This window comes from Miscanthus floridulus, chromosome 13, assembly GCF_019320115.1.
Source record: "Miscanthus floridulus cultivar M001 chromosome 13, ASM1932011v1, whole genome shotgun sequence".
Lineage (NCBI taxonomy): Eukaryota > Viridiplantae > Streptophyta > Magnoliopsida > Poales > Poaceae > Miscanthus > Miscanthus floridulus.
In genome coordinates this window covers 20,964,330-20,974,462 of record NC_089592.1, presented here as the reverse complement: position 1 = coordinate 20,974,462, position 10,133 = coordinate 20,964,330, and the positions used below count along the sequence as shown (strand labels likewise).

Here is a 10,133-nt window from a genome sequence, read left to right as displayed (position 1 = left end):
TCTCACTAGAATTCAAACCCTAGGCTAGACCGGAGAGAGGAAAACTGAACCGTGGAACCCTGGGGCACGAGTACTGTTCACGGGTACTGTTCATGCGCGTGAATAGTAACTCGCCGAGAGTCCAAAAGGGTTCAACCTCCTCAACCCTAGGTGCCACATATTTATATCTCCAAAGGGTGGCACGACCTATTTTCACATAACCCCCTACGCTAAACAAATCCAACGTAGGGGCGTAAATTCCAATTACGTCCTCCATGGCAAATTCCGCGATGTCCGCGATCCCTCCATCTCCGCGATGTGATCCTCGCGATGTCGCCGCACGACCATCCGAAATCGTATCGCGATCGCCAGAATTTTCCATCTTCGGCCAACGCCTGCCGCACGGGCGTCCCGGTACGATGCATGGCTTTGTGGCTCAACCAGCGAACCCCGGATTTTGTGGCATAATCCGGAAACCTCCCTCGACGTCCTCCCGCCATGTAGCCAGGTACAGTAGACGTACACCGCACGATCACCTGTCCCTCGAACGCAAGCCTCGATCCGCCCTTCTCCGCCCCCGCGGTTTTTCGACGCGGCATCCTATCTTCGTTCTTCACTCGTCGCCGCATGTACCTTGTCTCCACCTGTCACCTGCAACCACAACCTGCCAAGAGACACGTCACACGCACACCGTGTTGTCAATCGCTCATCACCAAGGTGCTAGCCCACTGGCATCTCACCCATATATAGCGGCACCGCATCCCGTGAGACATTTCATTAAAAAGAAGACATTCTCATGCAGACCGAGAAAATCCCCGAACCCTGGCCCCACCCATATATAGCGGCACCGCATCCCCGTGAGACAGGACGGCCACACACTTGTACTTTGGTGTGGGACAGACGAGGGGATTTTTTTACCCTCAGGCCTGAAATTCGCCCCCGAGCGGGATCGAACTCAGGACCTGAGGGGTGCTACAGGAAGCGTCGACCAGCCGGTCTAGCTTCCGTTGGCTTTATTGGTAAAATGATCAGTTTAAAAAGAAACATATGGACTAGAATAATGGAATATTCTTTCTCAACCAAAAAACTAGGGGAGTTTCGCATCTAAAAGCATGGCATTCAAAATAAACGCCATCTGAGCAAGGTGTGTTCAAACTTTGGTTTGTTGCTTGGTCTACTTAGAATCAAGGGCTAATTAGATATATGCTATTACAAAAACACCATTTTTAAAGCAGACCACCACAGCTCACGAACCGTGCCAGTGCCATTATATTTGTGCTTGACTTTGATTTCGTTAGCAATCTTATGGCGAGCTTTCAGTTTGTTGAGCCTCTGAAGGAGGCTGAATCCCGTAGGTCTACGGTGCTCATGGTCGACCTTGGCCATGAAGGCGTCGATGCAGTCCTCGACGTCCTAGGCCAGCTCACGTACCTTGTCCCTCCAGTCTCTCATCTGGGGGTTGAGATCCTCTGCATCTACAAGCATCTGGAGTGTGGCGCTCATCGTACTCAGCTCGTCTCGCAAGAAGCTGATTTGCCTTCGCACCCATTTGAGCTTGACGTACTTGTCGCTCAGCAGTGTGGTGAGCTTGGACAGGAGCGGCTTCAACACCCCGGCCCGTGGAGACGCTCAACAGAGCCGCCTCCGCCATTGCTCTGCTGCTGGATGCTCTGTGTTGTGATTTGTGAAAGCAGGCGGGTGATGCAGTGGCCTTCCGGTTGTATTACAAATCAAAATGTAAAATTAGTTTTTGTATTTAAAACCTCCAGACTCTGGTTCATTGATAAATCTCGTTTTAGATGAGATAAATTCAAGTGACAACAAAATATGTGTGCCTGATACAAACAAAAGCGAAATATGTGTCCGCTCCAGGCAAATGTGAATGTGCCAAGCCTTTATTGGAAACTAATTAGAATTTTACAACCTGTAGCAACCACAGCAAAGCAAATCTGCAATCCAGAGCAACGTAGAAAACATGCATGAAGTTCCACAGTTGTTTTTTTATTGAACTTCGAGGTAGATACGAGACACGTTCATCAGGCAAATGCCCAAGATCAAAGTAGCCAACCAATCCACCTCATGCAGACTAATATCACATTCTTATTGCTGCTACCACTGTCCTCTTGATGTGCCACTTCTTTTTCACCAGTCTGCTCCTCTTCTTCCTTTTCATGTGCCTCATCTCCATGCTTAACAACTCAATGATTTGCTTCTTAGGGGCATCGATGCCCACAAGTTTATCAATATCCTCGTAGAGAGCCTGCAGCCTAGGATCAACAGAAGAACTGCTAGATTTGTTTTTCAGTTGGGCCAAATCATACCTCTTGTGCCTCTCGCTTGCCTCTATAACAGATGCCTTGAGTTCTTGGATCTGATTGGCAATATCATGGCGTTGCTTCAGTTTCTTCAGCTTGCGGAAGAATCCCTTGATGAATCCCGAATGTCCATCACGCTCGTGGTCAACACGAGATATGAAGGCATCAATGCAATCTTCCAAGTCATATGCCAGCTCACGTAACTTGTCCCTCCATGCCGTCATCTGAGGGTTGAGCTCCTCTGCATCCGCAAGCATCTCAAGCGTGGGACTCATGGCGCTCAACTCGTCTCTCAAAAACTTGATCTGCTTGCGGACACCTTTGAGCTTGACGTACTCTTCTTCCAGCAGCTTGGTGAGCTTGGACAGCAGGGGTTTCATCACCCCGGTGGTAATACCCACGACAGCTGCCGTAGCCATTTTTGCTCATCTGGTGAGCTCGCTGGAATGCGGTGGTGGTGCTGTGGAAAAGCACTGATTTCAGATCGTGTATTGTATGAGGTGCAGGGCAACGCCTGTTTCTCAAGGAAGAGTAGCAGTGGGTTAATTGTCTTTGGTCCTCTAGATCCACGAAAAATAATTAAGTATTAAGCTTAGCTTTAGTAAAAGAGCTACTGCACACATAGTCATGTAAACGTGACTCAGAGCAGCATCTTGATTAAAATTCTATCATGCTATGTCGGCAGGCTTTACCACGGGAAGAACGTAGCATGTGATGCGCACTGTCTGGGTTAATATTTATTTGAGAGAATTCCTTATTTGACATCAGACAAATGACCCGTTTCTTTCTTGGCCCTTAAAAAAATTTCGTTTCCTATTTGACATCGAGTTCAACTTTTGTTCCTTATACGACACTCCGTCGGGTTTACCATCCGTGAACCGTTAACTGACATGTGGGCCCCACCACCTTTCTCCCCCTTAACTGACATGTGGACACCAGACAAAACGACGACGGCGCTTGGACAGGGTGCATCCGCGTGTGGAGGTGGCGGCGCAGGCGCGCTCGCGCGGCCAGGGGCGCGTCCCATCCCCGCGGCGAGGAGCTATCGTGGCAGCAAGGCGGCGGCGGCGGCGGCTCCAGGGCCGCACGGTGCCACCACGTCGAGCTTCTCCGACTCTCCGAGTGCTCCAGCTATGACGGGCTCTCGTCTCGAGCGTCGCCGCCGCCGCGAAGTCCGAGCCCGCGCCGGAGAAGAAGGCTGCCAAGGAGGCCGGCGTCCCTCGGTGCGTGGCTCGCGGGTTCCTCAACGCCATCTTCAATGGCAGGCCTGAGCCGCCAACGCCGCCGCCGTCGTCACGGGGGGCGGAGTCCGCGTGCTCCACGGTGTCCTCCTACTCGCGCTCAGGTCGTCCAGGAACTGGAGCAGCAGGAGGCGGTGGCGGAGGGCCTGAGCTCGTAGCCGTTGGAGATGTCGCGCGCGGCGTAGGCGACGCGGAGCGGCACCCGGCGCACGAAGGGGTCCACCACGTCGCCGATGATGCGCCCCACCACCAGCGGGTCCCCGCGCTGCATGGCCGCCGCCGCCGCTGCGTGCCGGTCGATCGAGCCCTCCCTGCCGCTAGCTCTTCCTCCTCCTCCTCCAGACCACACCACAGCAGGCCGGCCACGGCCAGCCCAGCAATAATGGGTCACCAACGAGGCGACGACCGCAGCTCCTCACCCCACCAGCTCTAGGCGCGCGCACGTCGTTGCACCACGCACCACACGATCCAGGGGAGGGGAGGGGAGCTCTCTTGCCGCTGCGGCTAGTTCTTTCTACTTATAGAGAGAGTGTTTGGGGAACCCGGAAGAAGCTAGACGACCTCGCTAGCTCTCGCAGCAGCAAGCTATTTCCTCACGCGACTGATGAGCGAGCTAGCAGTCCTGGTAGCAGGCAGAGCGGGCGCGGGCAGATGGGGGTCCGGCTCCGGCCGGCGGGGCTGTGGTCCCGCGGATTGGACAGGGGGTGATCGAGGTGTCGTCGTCCGTCGTCGATGATATGCGCAGCCGCGGCGAGTGGATCGAGTGGGGAATCGGCCGACCGGCGTCCATCCGGGTGGGGTGGGCATGGGCTCTGCGGGGTGCTGGCTCTGCGGGGATGGGACGCGCCCCTGGCCGCGCCAGCGCGCCTGCGCCGCCACCTCCGTCCAAGCGCCGCCGTTGTTTTGTCTGGTGTCCACATGTCAGTTAAGGGGAGAAGGGTGGTGGGGCCCACTTGTCAGTTAACGGTTCACGGATGGCAAACCCGACGGAGTGTCGTATAAGGAACGAAAGTTGAACTCGGTGTCAAATAGGGAACGGAATTTTTTTAAGGGCCAAGAAAGGAACAGGTCATTTGTCTGGTGTCAAATAAGGAATTCTCTCTATTTCTTTCTCGAAGAACCATCAGCATGTTCGGCAGGCTGTAACTGCATGTATCTAGCTTGACTTATCAGCCAACCAACAGTGTTTTTCTCTCACACCAAACCAGCCAGCAGTATTTTAGCCCATAACTTATAAGTCAATCCAGCCGAAACGAACATGCTGCATATAGGCTAAGCTTTCCATGCAAATAATAAGGAGACGGTGGCATGCATATATGAGATCATCGAGGTTTATTGCACAGGGCGCGTCCATTTGGCGAAGTAGTTCAGCCTATTCGGACAGAGATGCTAAATTTGCTCAATTTAATAAGGAGAAACGGTGGCAGTATCTGGCCGTCTGGGTGAGGAACCATACTGGCCTAGTGGGCGGCAAATTATTTTGAGTATAAAAACAGAGATGAAAGCTGATAGAGAAGCCAAGAGAGGACAGGGGAGGTGTGGTGCGCCCGTTGGGAACTTGGGGAGTTGGGATGCCTCGACGACCGAAGTTGCAAACATTAGCTACCTGCCTACCTTTCCCTACGCGTCTTGGCTCCCACTAATTAACTCAGTGCATGCTATTAGCATATTGCTCACCAAGTTTTCAATTTAAATATCAATACAGTGATGGCAGAAATTAGACATTCAAAATTTTACATATGATGATGGTTAGAAGAAGATCATAAATAATATTACTTTTACGAAAAGCGATTCTTGGTGAATGGATTTTTCTGTTTTCGTTTTTACCCCTAGGCAAACTCCTCTGGATAGGAGGTAGACTAGTCTTAATAAATTCGAGTTGTCTTGTTTGCCCCATGTTCATGTTCTACTTTTTAAGGCCCTACGAAATTTTTCTAAAAAAGTAAATTATTTTATATAAAGATTTTATTTATTGGTAAAATAAAATAAAAAACTCGATCCGCGGGAGACGACGACGTCCCACCGGGTATTTCATTAAGAAGAAGACCTTCTCATGCAGACTAACAAAGTCCCCAAACCCTGGCCGTGAGACAGGACGGCCACAGACCTGTACTTTGGTGTGGGACAGACGAGGAGATTTTTTTACCCTCAAACCTGAAATTCGCCCCCGAGGGGGATCGAACTCAGGACCTGAGGAGTGCTACAGGAAGTGTCGACCAACCGGTTTAGCTTCCGTTGGCTTTATTGGTAAAATGATCAGTTTAAAAAGAAACATATAGACTAGAATAATAGCATATTCTTTCTCAACAAAAAAAACTAGGGGAGTTTCACATCTAAAACCATGGCATTCAAAATAAATGCCATGGCCCTGATCGCTTGTTGCGTGTTGCTTTTGCAGTAAGGTAGAAACTATCCAACATCTTTTCTTTGAGTGGCATTATGCCAAAACCTTGTCGCGTGTTGTACACTTTTATTAAGCATCAAACCTTCATATAATATAAATCATCCGTTTAATTCTTGATCTAAGTAAGGGAGTCAAAATCTTAGATCTTTGTTATTGACAGGAGTTTGTAGCAGCTTGCTAGGCAATTTGGTTTAGTAGGAATGATTTTGTGTTCTATAATAGCCATACAAAATCTTTTTTGCAGGTACTTCCGCCATCTCAAAATAAAGTGTCATTCGCTTTTAACTTTGACCAAATTGTAACACCCTAAAAATTGCTCTTTTTGAAATAGGGTTAAAAAGATTTAATTTTGGATTTTTGTGCTGATTAAAACATAGGAAATAAAAAATTTCATGAAATTAAAATTTATTATAAGATTTAGAAACATGTTGGTGCATACATGCTGTTGAATATTTATTTTTGAGATGCTTGGGTTTGATCAAATGTTAAAAGAATTTGAATTTAAATTGAAATTGGGTTTGGAAATGTGTTTAAGAAAACATAAAAGAAAATTTTATTTATTCCTTTCCTTCCCTTGGATTTGGCCCAGCTCGGCCTGGCTTCCGTTGGGCCTGTTTCTTTTTTCCCCGCGTTCCCGCCTTGGGCCAGCCTAACAACCACGAATCCGTGCCGTCCTTCTCTCCGCGGCCCAGCAATGCGCCGCTCCTCTCTCCGCTTGGTCTCGCTGACCGGTGGGCCCTGCATGTCAGCGTTATCTTCAATCTTGAATCGTACCCGCGTCAGACTCCGTCGCCGAGTCCATGTCCGCCGCCACCACGACTCCTTCCGATGGCGTGCGCCCCATGGCCTCCGTCCCTTAAATACCGAGCATGTGCCGCCTCTTCCGAACCTTGGAGCCTCCAGCCGCCCTCGCTCAAGCCCTAGCCGCGCCCCGCACCGTCGAACCCTAGCCCGCCGCCGCCGAGTGCATCTCGTCGCTGCCGTGCCTCGCCATTGTCTCAAGCCGCTCTCCGGTCTTCGCGTGGAGGTAAGAAAGCGGACGGTATCGTGCTATGCCCCCTCTTGCTCTCTGCTAGCTTCGCGCCACCGCCGAATCAACGTTGGCCGCCAAATTGAGCCACCATGTCCACTCTCGCCACCACGTCCACTCTCGCCGCCTTAGTTTCAATCGATACCCTAGATGGATCCGTCGTGTTCCCCTCTCCCTCTCTGTGCTATTCCCGTGTCGTAACATGGTCCCTAGCTCCCGTAAGCCTTGCGCCGGCAAGCTCCTCGCCGTCGGTCATGGCTGACCACCGCGCCGACCGCTCTGTTCCAGTCGGCCGATCCCCATCTCCCTCCCTTCTGTTCTGCACCGTCTAGATCTGAATCAACGGTCCAGATCCAATGTTGACCCGAGTCAATACCGGTCAATTGAGTCTTCTCGCCACTTTTGCACAAGAGACCCTCTGTTTTCCTTAAATCAACCCGACATCCACCTCTGTTCAAAAATATTTAGAAAGAAGTCCCAATTTCTTCTGTTTTCACCCCTGACTTTTCATGGAATTGAACCCGCAGTCCTTGGCCGGTTTAAAATTGGATTTTATTTATTTTAAATTTGAAAATCAAAGTTCCATCTATTTACAGAATTGCCACTATCTTCATTAAGCCATATCTTTTTCTTTTTAACTCTGATTTGACCCGTTCAAGTTGTATTAGATTCGTAACAATATAATCTACATATTAGTAACAATGTTTTCCATGTCAAGAACTCCAATTATTCATGTTTATCTGATCATGTGTTTATATGGGCTTGTGGATAAACTTGTTGCCACCCAATTACTAAAAGACGACTCATTAACAGTTAATCGAAGTTAAACCAGTGTCATCCTTTTGAGCCTCATGAACCCCGTGTTATATTTGTTGAGTACGACATGTACTTACACTTGCTTTATTTTTAAATATTTGGATAAAAATCCCTGATGGGTACCAGATTGCTAGAGTTGGAAGAAGCTAGGCTTGTGATCAACCAATCAGTTGTCCCTGTGAAATTGGAGTCTTCACCTGATGATCGAAGTTGTCTTTTCGCTGTTTGCTGTCTAAGGTTATATCCTTTATACTAAGTACGTTATATATTGAGCATTGTCTTTCGATATTACCCTTATTTGTAGCTATATGTGAGATTTGACTTCCTGGGCTCACATATGGTGTGTATTTGGTTTTGTTCTTAAAACCGGGTGCTACACAAATATATCCAAAAAAAATTAATATTTATAGTACATAATTAGTATCATTAGATAGATCGTTGAATCTATTTCTATAATAAATTTATTTGGAGATATAAATGTTGCTAATATTTTCTACAAATCTAGTCAAATTTTAAGAAACTTTGACCAGTACGAATACCATATCAGAGGGATGCACTGGTTGCATTTTCTGGGCTCTATCGCAGCAAACTCATGACCATAAGGATTGGTTAATTTCGATGTGCCAACTTGGAAATCAGAGGAACTCATGGATAGAGTTTAAGATTTTCTATTGGTCAATAATGTTGAACACCTTTTTCTACTTAATTATATTTTGTTGGACTGATATCTTTTTTTTTCGAATTACACATTGTTGAGGTCTAAAGCCGAAACTCTTCTATTCTCTTAAAAAAAGTAGGAAAGAATTATAGAACCTGAAAAAAAAGGAAAATGGACCAAAGTGACAAAGGAATTGTATAGAGCCTGAAAAAAGTGAAAATTTTTTATAACGTAAGTAAGTGACGAAGGAATTGTATATAGATCTAGATCCTGATCGAAAAAGAAAGATTTGAAAACGTAAGTGAGGAAGGAGCTGTAGAACCTTAAGACGAAGGAAGGCATCAGAAAAAAAAAGGTTCAAACTTAAGTGACGAAGGAATTGTACAACCCTGCAAAAAAAAAAAAAAAAAAAAAAAGAAGAGGATTCCAGAATGGATCGGGGGTTTGAACCCGACGTGAATCGAACACGCAACCTTCTGATCTGGAGTCAGACGCGCTACCATTGCGCCACGGATCCGGTTGTTGTCAAACAGCTAATGATATTATATATATATACTTTAACATAGAATACAATGTTTATTTCATATGTACCTCGTGCGTTTCGAACCTGCAAGACCTGCATAATAAGGTGAAATGCCTAGATAAGCACAGACTATATGCGTGTTCTTTGGACGCAGTTACCCTAACAATGAAATTTCCTTCAAGCTGGCTTCATATAGGTATTTCATCCACAAGTTGTAACCGATGTCAACTTAGTTGGAGTTGGAGCATTACGTACGGGGTTAATCCCTACGTTCCAAAGTGTAATCTGTTTTAGGTTTGTTATAATTAAACTTCTCTAGTCTGCCATTTTTTATAAAAATACCCAAATAAGTACCACAACAAATTTAGCTCCATACATCAAAACACAATTTCTGTTGCACATACTCTAAGGGCCTGTTCGCTGGTTGGTTTCTAGGCTGGTTTAGACTGGCTGGTGCTGGTTTGTTGTGAGAGGAAAACACTGTTGGCTGGCTGGTTTGGGCTGGCTGAAACCAACAAGCGAACAGGCTGTAAGGCTTCCTGGCTGCTAACATTCTGGTCCTCCCTCTGACGCTAAATTGGATTGAAGAACACATTTAGTGTCAAATCCATCATTTTGGCGAAAGGAGGCATCTGAGGCTACCAAAACGGTTATATTACTTCATAGTTTTGTAGGAGTGACGCATCTAAGTTATACTACTTTCGATTTTAGCCCGTGTCCGTTAAAGCTATTGCTACCATTTTACTTTTCTGTGTATGTTCCTTACTAAGTTTATAGCGCTGCCACCGGCCTAGTCTTAACATAAGGGTGACCTTCGTTATTGCTACTTCCTCCTCTTCTTGAATCCCGATGAAGGCATGATAAATTGATGTATAACATCATAATCGGGAACAAAGTTGGCATGCAGGTGCTATGAATAACGGTTTTAATCCCACATCGGTAGGGTTTGAGCTTCTGAAAAAATGGTGAAGCCAGAAAAAAAACCACTTTTTAGTGGTTTTGGCTTTTAAGACAAAAATGACTTTGGCTTTGTCGATTTTAGTTTGGTTTTAACTTCAGATGCTGTTCTCGTATGCGCACGTTTAGCTGAGCTTTTGATTAAATCGTCGATGGAGAAGTCCTAACAAAAATCATGTCAAAGAGGACTTTATTTTGCATAGAGATATA

General features: G+C 46.9%; 1 protein-coding gene and 1 non-coding gene across 2 annotated transcripts; both read right to left on the bottom strand.

Annotated features, from left to right (window-relative positions):
- Positions 1-1,848: 1,848 nt before the first annotated feature.
- LOC136502198 (disease resistance protein PIK6-NP-like) lies at positions 1,849-2,807 on the bottom strand. The gene has a single exon (XM_066497665.1). It carries the CDS (start codon positions 2,711-2,713, stop codon positions 2,072-2,074), a length of 642 nt encoding a protein of 213 aa, XP_066353762.1. The 5' UTR covers positions 2,714-2,807; the 3' UTR covers positions 1,849-2,071.
- A 6,081-nt stretch (positions 2,808-8,888) lies between these two features.
- TRNAW-CCA (transfer RNA tryptophan (anticodon CCA)) lies at positions 8,889-8,960 on the bottom strand. Its single transcript has one exon. It is a non-coding gene; the product is annotated as a tRNA-Trp (tRNA).
- Between the last annotated feature and the right edge of the window lie 1,173 nt (positions 8,961-10,133).